This window comes from Ixodes scapularis, unplaced genomic scaffold, assembly GCF_016920785.2.
Source record: "Ixodes scapularis isolate PalLabHiFi unplaced genomic scaffold, ASM1692078v2 PGA_scaffold4__175_contigs__length_147842914, whole genome shotgun sequence".
NCBI classification, from domain to species: Eukaryota; Metazoa; Arthropoda; class Arachnida; order Ixodida; family Ixodidae; genus Ixodes; species Ixodes scapularis.
Genome location: NW_024609879.1, coordinates 130942552 through 130957522, shown reverse-complemented (window position 1 = coordinate 130957522; position 14971 = coordinate 130942552). Strand labels below are relative to the sequence as shown.

Genomic DNA, 14971 nt, shown 5'->3' with positions numbered 1-14971 from the left:
GATGTTCCCCAGGGTACACACAGGAGTCCTCAGAGCCCCTGAATTTCTTCAACCACCCCTGTCCCTAAGTAAAGTGTTTTTACAGTTTACACACTATTTTAGCAAAGCTGAGCCCCCGTTCAGGCACAATAACGAGTCAAATACACTCTGTGCGGAGCGCAAGTTCGTCTGCTTCTTTTTTGCAGGGGTTGTGGTGTGTCAGAACACAGAACTCCGATTGGTTCTGATCAAAGGATAGTAGGTAGACCTCAAAGCAAGCCGCCTTGGGGTCTACCCACTATCCTTCAATCAGAGCCAATCGGAGTTTGGTGTCCTGGCGTCACCACAACCCCTGCAAAAAAGAAGCAGACAAACTTGCACCTCGCCAGCTGCACGCTGTGCAGTGGAAGCCACGGGCAGGAGGTAGAGGAAAGTCGCTTCTGTACGAATTTTGAGGAATGGGCTAATCTCCGAGAGGGACAAAAGCGACCTCTGGGATACACAAGAGGATCTGGGTATCTGGGTGAGAGGGAAGTTCCCCTTTTCCCTTCTACTGATTGGGTTACAATCTCGCTCCAGTATGCTCGGTTAATGGTGCAAGCAACCAGCGAGATAGGGTGTGATGGGTGCATCATTGGCTGGAACATCCGTAGGCCACTGCACTCTTTCCTTACATCCACACAAAAACCACGAGAGATTACTTGATATAGAAGATTTTGAAAATTCTTGCTCTACCCTACGATCTTTCCAAAAGACCCTAGCGAAAGTGCCGAACCAGTCGGCGCGCGAAACTCGCGAAAAATCAAAAGCACTTCCTTTCTCGCTGCAGGAAACGGATCAACCCCCTCGTTTTAATTACTTAGAAAGAAAGAAATGAATTCGAAGGAACCAGGAAGTAGATAACCTTCGTTCTCCGACCCAGCGGACTTTTTTTTTCCGTCGTCGTGCTTTCTTTCAAGAAATCCTTTTCCGTCCGGGCTCGTTCGCGGTGGGAGAGACGCTTCGGCGTCCAGAGGCATTTCAAAGCGTCGCAGCGCGATAGACTGTGAGCTTCCGCGATGACGACAGATGCCAATCGGGTTGCAGACGACCGAGAACGATGCCTTCCGAGTAGTTTTCGTGTTGCTTTGGTTTTGGGTTTCAGGGTCACGCCTCCGCCTTCACCGCGGCGTTGACGGCGGCGGCTTCAGGGGGCGAGGGAATGTCGTTGGTCGCATTGATCTGGTTCGAGCAGGCCTCTCCGGCGGCCCCCTCCGACGGCTGCATGCACTTCCACAGGCCGTACGTCTTGCCCACTGTTGTCTGCCAGAGCCTCAGTGTCCCGTCCTCGCTTCCGCTCGCGTAGAGCTCGCCGTCGGGCGAGAAGCGCACGCAGTGCACCGGCCCAAAGTGCCCCTTGAACGATTCTGAAATGAAAAAACGACCAATCAACGCTAGCCACGTCTGTTTCCCTCGTGCAGCAGAATGTCTCTATACGGTGACCAAGTTGACCCAAACATGTCCCTTTGCACAAAAGGGAGAAGTTAAAACAAAAAAAAAAATCTTAATTTGTTAGGCGTTAATGTGAACAAATGCTTGGAACAAACCAGACATCTGACCATTTTGTTTTGACCGCTTCCTTTTTTTTTTTTGTTCCAAAGCACATGAAAGTGCATCTCCCAGCACGAGCTCCTGACATTGTAATCAACTATTTTTGTTTGTTATCATTTTGTAATCAATTACTATTTTTTTTTTCTCCCGAGAGAGCACATGCAGTGGGCATTGAATGCTAAAAAAATCTCTCGGTATAGAGTGGCTGATTAACACCTTGGCGCAGCTCCGTGATAATGCCTCCGAGCACAGTGAACCCAGGTTCGATTCCCGTGCGGGCAACGGGCAATCTTTTCTAAGGATTTGGCAACATCGACGACGGATACCCCACTATGTCAACCACAACTACAGCATCAACAACTACAATGTCAACAATGGACATCGTTTCCAGCAGTGGGAAAAGTCTAGAACGGCTGTCACTGTAAAAAGTTGGGAGGTCCCCTCCAGAGAAGGCAATGCAGCCATTGCTACGTCTAAAACGAGGACGGCAGGGATATTCTCCAGTTGTCATTCCTCTGGTGCGAGCTTCCTGCCTTCGCTAGTGCTTTGCCGTCTGGTGAACCTCGAGCGTGGGTGTGCAGTCAAGGCATGATGGAAGGCACTGGAAAGAGACGTCCCGCTGTTCTCATTGTATCGGTGACTACAGCTGCATCTGTCTTTTGCACTCAAAAAGCTTTTTCTCAAAAAGCTTTTTTTTTTCTCTTCATTTTACCATTTTATTAAATTTTTGTACGTGTTTCAATGTTTTGAGAAATTAGCCGTCCAGATAGGACACGTCACAACAAGCACTCTGCCCCCCCCCCCCCCCCCCCCCCTTCTTTCTCCCCAAAATAATTTAATATTTATTTATTGTTGGCAAAGCACGAGAAAAGGAGTCCACGTGATGCAACAAGAAAAGGTGTGTACCATTTTGCCAGGCACATGGACTCTTGCATGAAACTCAAATTTCTAGAATACATTTTCTTTAATATGCAGTTCCCTCTCTTCAATCTTTGAGGGCGACATCTGGGGATAATTTCCCATTATTTGGTTGGGAATCCTCGTGGGCAGAGGCAGCGTTCCTGACAACGGCCAGGTGAAGCTCGGGTAATACCTTCAAATACATTCCCAAGAAATTCCCAAGGTAATTCTAGTCGAGAGTTTTGAACGTTCACTGCAGCACTGTATGAGGCACGCACGGGCACTATGGTCAAGCAAAACCTACGCAGAAGGCTCTGGATAAAAAGCACACGGAATCGGTGGCGCAAATTATCGGCAACCGCGCACTGGAGCCATTCACTGTCGCACCCCTCGTGAGCACAGGAGGTGAGCAAACCCATAGCCTCATTTTTCAATTATTTTCTCCCGAAATGAAAAAGGAAACCGAAGGCAATGGGCACGCTCCACCCTCACAGGATACATTTTTCTTTGTGTTCACCAAGTCTGTTCCGTAGCCTCTTACCCAGTTCCGCTCCAGTCTCGTATTCAAACTTGTACATCTTGAAGTCTTCTCCACCACACACAAAGACGGACTTGTCTGGGAGCAGGGAGGCAGAGTTCACCTGGTTGGGCACCTTGAACTCCTTCACCTTCTCGAATCTGCCAGCAGGGCCATCAGTCACAGTAAACCATCAGTCACAGTTCTGAGGTTATGCCTAGTTTCTCTCCATTGCACACGCTGCATGAAAATACTAAAACCATAATGTAAAGAATCGGGCGACTCCACAAATGTACAGACGAGTCTAGTCAAACCAAGTTTGGATGTTTTACAACCTTTAAAGGGGCCCTGTAATCATATTTAAGCGTCTACCTTTTTTGCGGTTTCCACGTCTCTTGGGGTTTGGGCAAGCCAGCGGGCACGGAGACAGTAACTAAATGTCAGTGCTTCATATTTTAACCGGACGACGCGGAAACCTCCTCCACCGACGAGGGCGACCCGCGGTACCGAAAGCGCGCAAAATTTGACGTCTTTGGTCTTGGGCTTACTACTGGTCAGAGCCGCAAGAAGCTTCTTTTTAGTCGAAATACAAAATACAAGTGGCGCGAACCGTTTCAATTATTTATACAAGTAGTTTTTGTTCAGTATTTTAGATCAAAAAAGAAACGAACGCAGTTTATAAAGTACAAAAAGAAGATATGACCCGTCGACATACCCGCCACCAAGCGGTGGAAAAGGCGGCGCATACTAGAAAGGAGTAGTAAGATTAGGGGCCGACACGAAAAGGTCCCGGATGTACGCGGCGGCACTGCGGTCGTACGGGCAGGAGGATCCAACCGGCTCCGAGCGTTCCGGAGGCCTTCGGAGAGAAGCTTTGTCTTGCGGTTTGGCCGTTTCGCGGTATGGCGGCGCGAAGTAACTCCCATTCTGAATTGATCTTTACTCCGTGTTTGCTGTCGTTTGTGGCCAATGAAGTGTCATGCCGAATTAGTGTTTAATCGCGCAGCAAATACAATGAGAGCCGCTCTGGCTGCCCGCTGCATACAGCCTATCCACAACACGCTTTAGTGGCGCCCTCTCGCGCCCTCGACAGGGAGTGCGGCAGCCGTGAGCGCTCGATGAGCTCACTACTTCTCCTCTAGTTCACGGCAGCTCTCAAGCAACCAAGGACGTCATGAGGGAGGTTATTTTTTGCTTGTTTTTGTAATTTTAATTTGCCTATAACTTTTAAAATAAAGGGAATTTCGAGAAAAGAATATTTTCACTAAGTTACTACGCTGAGTGCGCTCAGGTTCGCTGCAAAATAAAAATTGTAAAAAAGTCATTGCAGGGCCCCTTTAAGGTGCCTTTCCTCACAACCACCACAATGGCTCGATTGACGGTCCTATTGTCATAGCTACCCAATGAATTAATTCGGAAGAGACGGAGTCTGCAACGATTCATCAGTTCTCATACACAGAAGTCCAACTGCACTGAGATTATGTCAGATTTTCCGGTTAACACGCAGCTCTGTCATTAACCCCCCCCCCCCCCCCCCCCTCCCTCTTTTGTTCCTTCCTCAATTTACACAGGAAAAGGTAAAAGCCCGAAAAAGTGCAACCCTGACGGCTCTACCGAACCCACTTCCTCGGGGAAGTGGGTTTGCGCGCTCTGCCATCGGCAGAGCGCGCAAAGGGAGAGTGTCACGAGATGAGAGTGCGTGTCATTAGAGCGTGCATCATGAGTGCTGAACAATAGCTGCAGTCACTAAGGCCTTTCCCAGTGGCAGAACATTCAAGTATCGAATCCCTTTCTGTAGTAACTGGGTTGTTATAGAAAATTAACTGTTACGCGACAGCCAGCACTGCACAATATGAGAGTACAGCTTCATATTTCGTCATCAATCATAGGAACGAACAATGATTTCCAGCGCGTTCCAAATTTAACGTTTTCCCAACATTTGCCAGAAGTAAATGTGATGATGATGTAACACCTGCACGCACGGTATACTCCTGTAGACCGCATTTTTGTTTCTGGGGGACAAAAGTGAGAAGCAGAATTATCTCAAGGACGAAAGTAGTGACCAATTTCAAAAAGAGCACTCTACGAGCGGCAGTGATGACGGCTGCGCAGCAACATATTGAGTAAGGGTAGATAACCTGAACAAAATAAATGATATTAACTGGTGTTATTGCAGACCGCTGCGTTCAATATGCTTGTGCCACTTTGCCCAGCTTAATTCATCGCACAAGGGTGCTTTCATCTCGATTCACAGCACTTTTAATTCAATCGAATTATTATTTTATCTATGAGTTAGTCGTCACTTGAACAATAAATCAATTATATCTTGATCAATTGTATACGTTACTGCGCTCTACGGTAGCTTTACTGCATCGTTGTGTCAACGTCTTCATGTATTTTGCCGTCAATTTAACGAGACAAACACTTTGAATTCTAGCGCGTTCCAAAGCTGTCTGTGTGCCTTTCTCTGCTTCTGTCAAAAGGGGTGGCGAGCTTTTTCCTCGCTAGCTAGTTTTGCAGCGAGTATTACTCAAGGGAGCTTTCCTCCGTTGAGCTTCTTTCGTGCCTTTTGAACACACAGTGTCATTTTTTTGGCTTCCATTAGCCCGCAGTATCGATCATTCCCAAGGCGCGCATATGCGCACTCGTGACGCACACTCTCATGTCGCGGCGTTCCTCTGTCGTGCGCTCTGGTGTCGTGGCGCTCTCCCGTCGGCGCTCTAGTGTTTTGCGCTCTTGTGTTATACAGCCTTGAGACTGACGCTCCATCTCGAAAATTTTGTGTAAACAGACATGCAGGAGCGACCGCATAGTTTCAGGAAGTGCCGTCCTTGCCTGGAAGTCGGATTACGCATTTGCATTTGAGTGTGTCACTGGTGCATAACATTCCCTCATAGCCCCTTATTACGAGTGACCACAATTGGCACAATCTATGGGGCCCGATCGAGAAAATTAAATGCATTTTTCTGGTCGCAATAATAAACTATGCGTCGCAGAAAGCTGAAACTCTGTGAAAATGTGGGCCAAAAGACGAGATAACAAAAATTCTCAGTGAGCAACACCTATCTAAAGCCTGATATTCATTGAGCCAAGAAAAAAAAAATGATATTGTGGGCACCTGCAGCATTAATTGCAATGAAAAATACTTGTCAGCGAGAAAGACAATTTTGTTTTCTTTTGCCTGACAAGTCTTTTTCACACACACAAAAAAAGAAAATGCTACAAACACCCACAATGTCATTTCTTGGTTTAATAAACATCAGGTTTTGTGGACCCCAGCACACAGAGACATTTTGTTTTCCTCTCGTGTGTTTTGATCCAGGTAGTAATGTCATGTTCTCAAGCTTACGCATTTTGTCACCACCTCCAAGCGTCGCATTCTCGCAGAGTTTCGACTTTCTGCTATGCATAGTTTACTTTTATGGGCCGAAAAACTGTGTCTCATTTTCTCTGTCGAACTCCGTATATCAGTTAGCCCTAAAACTCTCCGTGTATGTTTATAACGAGACCGAAGGTTTTGCAGCATTGGCGAAATCAAATCTATACACTGTCATCTAGGAGAAATGGTCTCTTACGGCATTGTCAAATGCCGTAAGAGACCGTGAAACGTGCTCAAGCACACTCATATGCAAACGTGTGAACCAGCCCTAGGCTCTTGTACGCCCCGCGACACCGTAAGTGCGAACAAGCTACAACCAATTTTTCCTCGTTTTCTTTCAAAATTGAAACGCCGTCATCAAAACTCTTGGCGTATGTTGAAAGAGCTCATAGGGGGCACCGAGTTGAGCGGTGAAAGTTTGATTTTCGTCGACGCTTTAACCGAGCAACGTGCGAAAAAGCAATGTTGCCTCGTTCCCGCAGTCCGTTCCCACGCCCACAGCTTGGGCGATGCTTCCTGAGGAATTCGCGAGTTTGAGGCGTGGGAAGGGTGAGGATCTGCACTCACGTCTCCGTGCTCCAGGTGCTGACGGTGTGTCCGTGGGTGACGAGCAGCATGCTCCCGTCAACGGTGATCTCCAGGTCGCTCGGCGCGCTCGACAGTTCCAGCTTTGCCACTTCCGAGCCACTCACATAGTCCCAGAACCTTGAACAAAAAAAAGATTGCCTATTTCAAACGTTCCGTCGAACGCGATGAGGGTGCGATGGCACTAACACGCGGTTCGTAGCCACACCGCCGCGGTGCACGAAACGCATCTCGGACTGGAGCGTTTGCCGCATCTAAAGAAGTGGTCCCCCTATTTTTGGCAGACGACGTGACAAAAGTGTCGTGCCGTCGCCCCACCAGGACTTGCCACTGGAAATGGAGAGCTCCCTGGTTCGATACCAGGACCAGGCGGATTTTTTCGGTCGCGCACCAGTCACTTAGCTGTGTTTGGAGATTTCTGTTCGTCCTTCGTCCCCCTTGTTCTTTTTCTCCAGGGATTATCATAGTCATATGTATAGTTGCTTTTGTCTTTGGAACGCAAGCAGAACAGACACACACCGGACAGTCTTGTCATCCGACGCCGAGACAATGCGCTTGTCGTCAAAAAGGAACAGCACTTTCTTGATGGCAGACGTGTGACCCTTGAGCATCGTCGGAGCTGCAACAATACATGGTGAGCGAGTTAAGTCTGGTCCCATGCCCAAATTAAGTCAAGCGGAGCATATCATATAACCAATAGTGTACATTCAACTAACATGCAGTTCTGAAGCGATGTTCTGGATGAAAACGACCGATAAGTCTAGAACACTTGGCAAGCACAGAGTGTGGTAGGTCGTGCGAAAACACATTGTTTTCAGCTGAGGGCTTTAGGGAACAACTTCAATCAGACAAGACATTTGAACTCCTCTCTGACACTGGAGTTCTGCACGAAGCAAAGTAATCACTCGGTGTGCCAAGGCAGCACAGGCGTAGGCAGTCGTCCTAGCAAGACTGAAGATCTTGCCAGCACGAACTGTCGCCTTACTTCGACGCAAGCGTCGGTCCACGACCACATCAAACAATTTCAGACAAATCAATCATTTCACTCGCAAAAATATTTCAGCGTTTCCATGGGAATGATGCAAACTACGCGGATTTAAGCCTCACCTGCATCTTCTTTGTTGATGTCGAAGACCCTGATTGTCTTGTCATTGCTGCCGGTCAAGAGCCTAACGCCCTCGGCATCGAAGTCAACGCATCGCACGATGTGGGGGTGGGTGAAGGTGTGCAGCTCTTCGCCAGCCACGGCATTCCACAGCTGTGAGACATTCGGCCGAGTCAAGATCGAGCGAGCCACTTGCTTCCGGTGTTGAAAGCGAACAAAAAATTGCTCGGCTCAAACATGCCGTCAAATGCAAACGAAGGAATGATAGCACTTGATGAAGGTGTTTAACAAGCAGCACTTTCTATCGGAATTTAGCACTACAGTGTCACGTCACACTGTTATATCACGTAACACTGGGATGCCATCTGACACTGTGACATCAGTAACACAGTGACATCACTAACACTGTGACGTCATCTGACACCATCTGACCCCTCTCCTATGGCCTCGCTACATTGCAATTAACGCCAACAGGAGCAAGCACGGTCCATGCGAAGTTTTTACAAAAAGAGTTTGCCTTAAAAAGGAACGTCCGACCTTTGCAGTGAAGTCGGCGGCGCCGGTGGCGGCCCTGGAAGCGTCCTTGTTGAGTGCCACGCCCCACACCGCCCCCTTGTGACCGACAAAAGTGCCGATCCAGTCCCCGGTGTCGCCCTGCCTGAGCATAGGCTTGCCATCTGGAAACACGACCACCAGATTCGCTCTTGTCACACAGACGGCGCATAGCATTGCTCCCTCTTACGATGCGACCACAACCTGTAACCGCATTGGCTGTCCGTATACCTCCCAGACGTATGCGAAACGACAATCAACCGTCTTGACATGCTAAAAAGTAGGAGCTGACATTTATAACGACATCAGCTGTGTTCACTCGAGAAACATGAACAAAGCAGATTGCACTGCATCATGGCAACTGTCAATAGGATTCCAGCGAGAGGAAGTAGGCATAAAGTGGCCACGACGTCTTAAAGCCTGTCACGGTTGCACATTTTCTCTCGCATTTGACACAACAGTCTCTGCAGATATAAAAGATCGCCTTGGAGCGCGTAGCCGTGACAACGGCTCGAAGATGCTTCATCAGTGCACACAAAACTTGTTTGGCTGCACCGTCGATTTTTGCTCCCCTCGGAGCGATGTAGAACTGTCTGCAATATGCGCTGCACCTTCCACCAGCCACTGTTTCAGCCGCGCACCACTGAGACCTCCGAGAAACGATTGTCTGGGGACGCTTCGAAAGTATGAGCTGCCATTTGTAAGGATATCAGCCGAGTTCACTCTCAAATCACCAAGAAAATGTGGGCTCTCATCCGTGAACAAGGTCATGACGGTTACCATGAGGTGGCGCGACTGGCAAAGGAGCTTGCACTGTGCTATGCTAAATGTACAGGGGTCTCCAGCAAAAGGAAGCAGGTGGAAAGCTTTAGGACACTGCCTTGACACCACACTAATGTGAAGCCTGTTATAGTTAGCAATTTTTCTTTTCGTAATCGCAAATTACTGCGACCTTACCATACGGCGACAGCCTTAATAGAATGAGCTCTACGCCTTGTGTCCAAGCTCATTTGGTTCAATGAAGCCCTGGGACCTGAAACCCCTCGGGCAAATGTTTTCTGGACCAAAATTTGCTGCGAACTGATTTCTGTCCACAAGCATTCATGATGGAGAACTGAGGAAAAACAAAATGGACGGTCCTCCCAGTGTTTGCACAAAACCTGGGGGGGCTTTGTTCAACAAATGTTTAGTTTCTCCTATAAAGAAACGGAAGTGATGGAACTGACAATATCGCATCTGATTGGTTAGAGGCTCAAATGACGAAAGTTAACATTTGTCGAACATAGCACCCCCTCCCGTTTTTAAATTGAGGTAGTGAGTAACAATTCATTCAATTAAGATGCCCACTAGCCGTTTTATTTATTTGCCCACTCGTGAGAGGCAAAGCTCGGCTGATACTCCATTTGTTGCTTATCCACTATTGATTGATTGCTCGATAATACCTAAAAAGGTTGATTTGCTGAGCCTTGGCAGTGACACAAGGTTGGAGAACATGTAAAATAATTTTGAAACCAGCTAATCCACAGAATTTTTATACGGTTACGTGATAAGAGCTCCTATAATACTACTTATAATAGTGACATTTCTTGGCACCAAGCAAGCGCCCAAGTTATCTGAAAACGCTAGTTTTCAAGAAGCACGTAACGCAGACACCCTTGTTCTGAGAAAAACCTGGATTTTCATAATTTTTTTATATATACACACACACGCACAAAAAAGAACACACACAAAAAAAAAAGAAAATGAAGTTGCAGTTGTGCGACAAACGATGCCGCAGAAAGAGCATAGGGGCGCTACCAAAGACGAAATGCGCCGGTACCTACACTTCACGGACTAAGGAACGTCGACTTCCTCAATAACCAAAATAAACAAAACAGTCGGGAGAATATGTTCATGCGCCGTACCGGCGATATGACACGAAGACTAAAACCAAGAGCCGCTGCGCCATCCCCGATTCGAGTGACGAAAGCACATGGGAAGGCCGGCGGCAGCCCCGCTACTGCGTGGTTGGGGGCGAACTACAGTGAAATGTAGTGAACGGTACGCGAAGAAGCGTTCACCTTTGCAGGCCGATATTGAGTAGTAAGATCCCGTCGGCGATAACTTGGAGAAACAGACGTCTACGACGGGTCGAGTGTGGCCGGAGCAAGTCAGCGGCGTTTGCCTCAGACCAGCCATTTTTCGAATACGACCGGAAGTGAGTCGATGGCAGTCGGCTTCCGGCGAGCGACGCACGCCGCTGACGTCTCTGACGCCGGTCGTCCCTAGATGGCGGGACGGTCGCTTGGGGTATTTTGCGTTGCGTGTGTTCTCGCGCGAATCTTTAAATCTAGTGTTGCATAGTTGCACTGCTCGAACCCATTTCAATAAAATGACCGAGCAAAAAAAAAAAAAAAAAAAAATTGCTGCCGGATTTTGCAGTCGCATTTTCATCTCCTGTCCGCCTGAGGACTTACGAGCTGGCGCTTATGATATTCTCGTGATACCTAGATAGAGTATGTCACGTACGCGCTCAAAATTATGAATACTGGCGCTTTTAAAGGGATACTTCAACGAAATGCGAAATGTACCCGTCGTGTTTAGAAATAAGCTGAATATGATCCACAATATCTGTAATTGACAATCACACGTTTGTATTTTGAGCCTGATGGCTGTATTTTTGGTTATAAACAGGCCACTCAGTTAAGCGCTTGGAGAGCAGCCAGCGGAGAGCATGTGATATCCGCCACAATCGTGACGTAGATTGTCTCGAGACCAGCAAAGCTGCGACGAAGATGATGTCGAGAAGATGTCCTAGCCGTTCCAGCCTCCGAAGCGGCCGAAGCACGCCAGCGATCGGGCCACCGCATCTAACCCCAAAGCTGTTTTTGTACGAATTTTGAATGACGGGTTAATCTTCTGTTCTTGTAGAGAGACAATAGCGACTTCTGGAACACACGAAAGAGAGCCCTGGCCCGCAGGGTGGCTCGTTCCGCTTATTATAAGCGGATTCGCGCTTTCCAGTCGCTTGTCGCGTTTTTGTTTGGGCTTATTCGCGTTTTTCCGGTAAATATTGTTATTTTAGTGCTCGTCGTGCTCACTGGCAGCGCGTTTGTCGTCAAAAACGCGAAAAAAAGCATGACCGTTTGGCGCCGCGGTTAAGTGGCGCACGCTATCGTCCGTCACAAAGTACAAAACTATTACTATCCATTCACGGCTCTGAGTCGCGGTCGTTGTCGACTTTCCTAGGTTGGGGTGCCCACAACAGCTGTGAAATGAGCGACCATCGAGTCCAGGCTCCCAGGCAGAAAAAAGCGTCTTTATGTCGTGAGCCCTCCGCACGTGTCTCCTGCCAGCCACGTCGCACGTGGGTCACTCAACAATCACCACAGTCGTCGCGTCTAGTTGCCATTGTATTTTGCGCAAAGTGGCTTCGAAGTCGTCAAAGTATGGCAAAAGATATTGTAAAGAGTGGGAAAAGGAAACACAGCTGAAGGACTGGCTACGACCAGTCACCGGAGACGATAAAAAAGCAACGAGCAAGTACTGCAAGTGCGAGATCCGCGCTCATCATGCCGACCTAGTTCAGTACATTGCAACAGAAAAACACGTGAGGAACTCTCGGCTACTTTCCAGTGCACGTTTGACTACCATGGGCTTCACCAAGTCGTCGCCTCCAGGAACGATACCAGAACTGGAGCTCAAGCTGGCATGTTACTCAGCGTGCCATGCCACTATCCGCTCTGTGGATCATCTCGGCGAGCTGATACAGCCGTCCACTGCGTGCGAGGTAAAGCTGCACCGAACAAAATGCGGAGCACTTAATAAAGTTATTGCCCCTTGCCTGTTTGAGGACCTCGTCAAGGACATAGGTGTCTCGCAGTACTCATTGTTGATTGATAAAAGCACGGACGTATCAACACAAAAACCGGTCGCTGTCGTAGCTTGATACTTCAGCACATCACTAAAGAAAGTGGTGTCCACGTTCCTGGGACTATTCACGCTCGAGGGTCAAAGCGCCCAACAGATTGCACAAGGCCTTCTGGACTTCTTGACCAGTGTCGGTCAGGATTTCATGAGGTGCATTGGAATTGGAACGGACGGCTGCAATGTTATGGTTGGGAAAAACAATTCTGTGTACACGCATTTGCGCCGAAAGAACGAGAACCTCGTGCTTGCCAAGGGCGTATGTCACTCATTTCAGCAATAGAGAGTTTTAGAACACGGGGCCCCGAAGCTTGGGGCCTCCAAAGAAATAGGGGCTCACCACTGCGCATGCGCAGAACCCAAACTCTGTTAGGGGCTTTGGGTTGGCGCTTGGGCCCCTGGGCCGGTTTGCTCATCTTGCGGCTGCGGTCGCGGCTGCGGCCAAGAGGGATTTTTACGTCACGTGACCAGCTCCATGGGGACGGCGGGGAGATCCACATCGCTTCATGCAGAAAAGCCTAATTTCGCCCGGAGAAACTGATTGCAGGGACTTTCAACTGGAGTCCAATTGACCGCCCCTTTATACTGTAGGAGCGGCATTTAAAGTTACGGCTAGGGAGAGTAAATAGGAGCCAAAATAAAGAAAAAAACCACATGAGATAAAAGCAGTAGCAGTATATTTATATACCTCCGCCGGCGCCCGCGTTTCGCGCCTTCTGCTATGGTCCAGAGGTTAAAACGCCGATACTTGTCGATGAAAATAATCCCTGGAGAAGGGGAACAAGAGGGACAAAGGACAAACACAAATCTCCAAACACAGCTAACACTTGTCGTCGCGGCGTGAAAGTTTCTGGTTCAAATCGCGCTAGGGACTTTTTTTTTTTTTTGTCTATTTTGCGCGTGTCTTACTTTTTAACTGTGGTGCTTTTTAGGAAATTATCCACTTGCACTACTGCGCCTTACACGGTTTTTACTGTTAGTCCCACCTGTTCAATCGAAACACCGGGAAGAAAAAAAAGATCAACGCAAGTTAACGCGCTAATACAATCATTTCATAATGTTCATTAAAAGGAAACCAAGGTAAGAGCATCGGTATGGCTTTCACACAAACGGAGCCGAAACAAGCATCCTTTCCCCAGCAACTAAAATTTTATCTGTTTTTAAATAACGCTCTTGCTACGATTCCTTTTAATAACAAGAGACGCCTATTTAGGACTAAAAAACTGCAGTTGTGACAATAAAAAAAAATAATAAAAAAACAAGCAAAAAGAAAAAGAAAAAAAAAAAGACTAGCAGCTGTGGATACATTGATTGAGCGAAATCCTACAGGCAAGGCAACAAATCAAACGTCTCAGAAAGTAGTAAAACCGAAATAAAAGAGATCATACTTTTACTTGCATGAAATGTGATAAAAAGTATATTTATACTCTTTACATTTTGTTGTGGCAATCGTTTTGTAATATTAACACATTACTTGTTAAATTTTAGTTAGAATCGCAGACGATCACGACCGAACGCAAAAATGAATCAGGCGTCGACATCGCAGACCCTCTTTCTAATGCAAACACCTAAAATGACTTTGGATCAAGAAATGGAATTAACTAGACCTTGAACTATGCAGAGAAGGCTGGCGGCGCGCATGCACAGCTGTGGCGTTTTCTTCGGGGATACCGTAGCGGAGGAGAAAAACGATCAACTACAACTCCACCTGCAACAAAACTAGTTTCGAGGATTTCGCGGATCAAACATTGCGCGCATCCGGAAGGAGATGGAAGAAACGCTTTTGAACGAAGCAACAATAGACACACAAGCAGATTTGGGGAAGGCCAATCTAGGTCACTGCAGCTCAATAAAGCCGTCAAAATCTAGATCCTTTGGCCGAAGGAGTGCCGGTGCTCGCCTAAAAACGTGTTCGCGCATTTTCACACAGGAACCTCCTAAACCAGCGATTTCCGAAAATGGCTCATTGCGATCGTATACCAAGCATTGGCGTTACAATCTTCCGCTGACGGAACCACTTTAGCTCCAGAAAAATGACGGGCTCTGCGTCTAGAATCAAGATGACGTCACCGACACTCTTCTAGCACCAAACGTGACATGCCATATATATATATATATATATATATATATATATATATATATATATATATATATATATATATATATATATATATATATATATATAGAAAGAGAGAGAGAGAGAGAGCTTGTGCCTTGTATTTTCTTTGGCGTTCGGTAGCTCGTCTGCAAGTTTGCAATCGGTTCAGCTTTGCCCTGGGGTCTGATGATCTTCCGTGGATTGTTCCGGCGGAAATGTTTTTCTAAGGTGGAAAAATGTATTTCAGATACTAAGCACAACATAGTAAGAAATGTAATTAAGATAGTGTAGCATTATGGTGCGTTTTCCGGGTGCTCCAATTTTTCTTCTCGGCGACTTCAATTTCCCATCTATATCATG

The 14971-nt window shown here is 47.3% G+C and overlaps 1 protein-coding gene across 1 annotated transcript; it reads right to left on the bottom strand.

Moving 5' to 3' along the window:
• Window positions 1-795: 795 nt before the first annotated feature.
• Window positions 796-10892, bottom strand: LOC8034397 (serine-threonine kinase receptor-associated protein). The gene is made up of 7 exons (XM_029981686.3): window positions 10668-10892; window positions 8593-8732; window positions 8058-8208; window positions 7470-7569; window positions 6933-7070; window positions 3011-3147; window positions 796-1385 (listed from the first exon to the last, which is right to left on the bottom strand). The coding sequence occupies exons 1-7, from the start codon at window positions 10783-10785 to the stop codon at window positions 1126-1128; spliced, it is 1044 nt and encodes a 347-aa protein (XP_029837546.1). The 5' UTR covers window positions 10786-10892; the 3' UTR covers window positions 796-1125.
• Between the last annotated feature and the right edge of the window lie 4079 nt (window positions 10893-14971).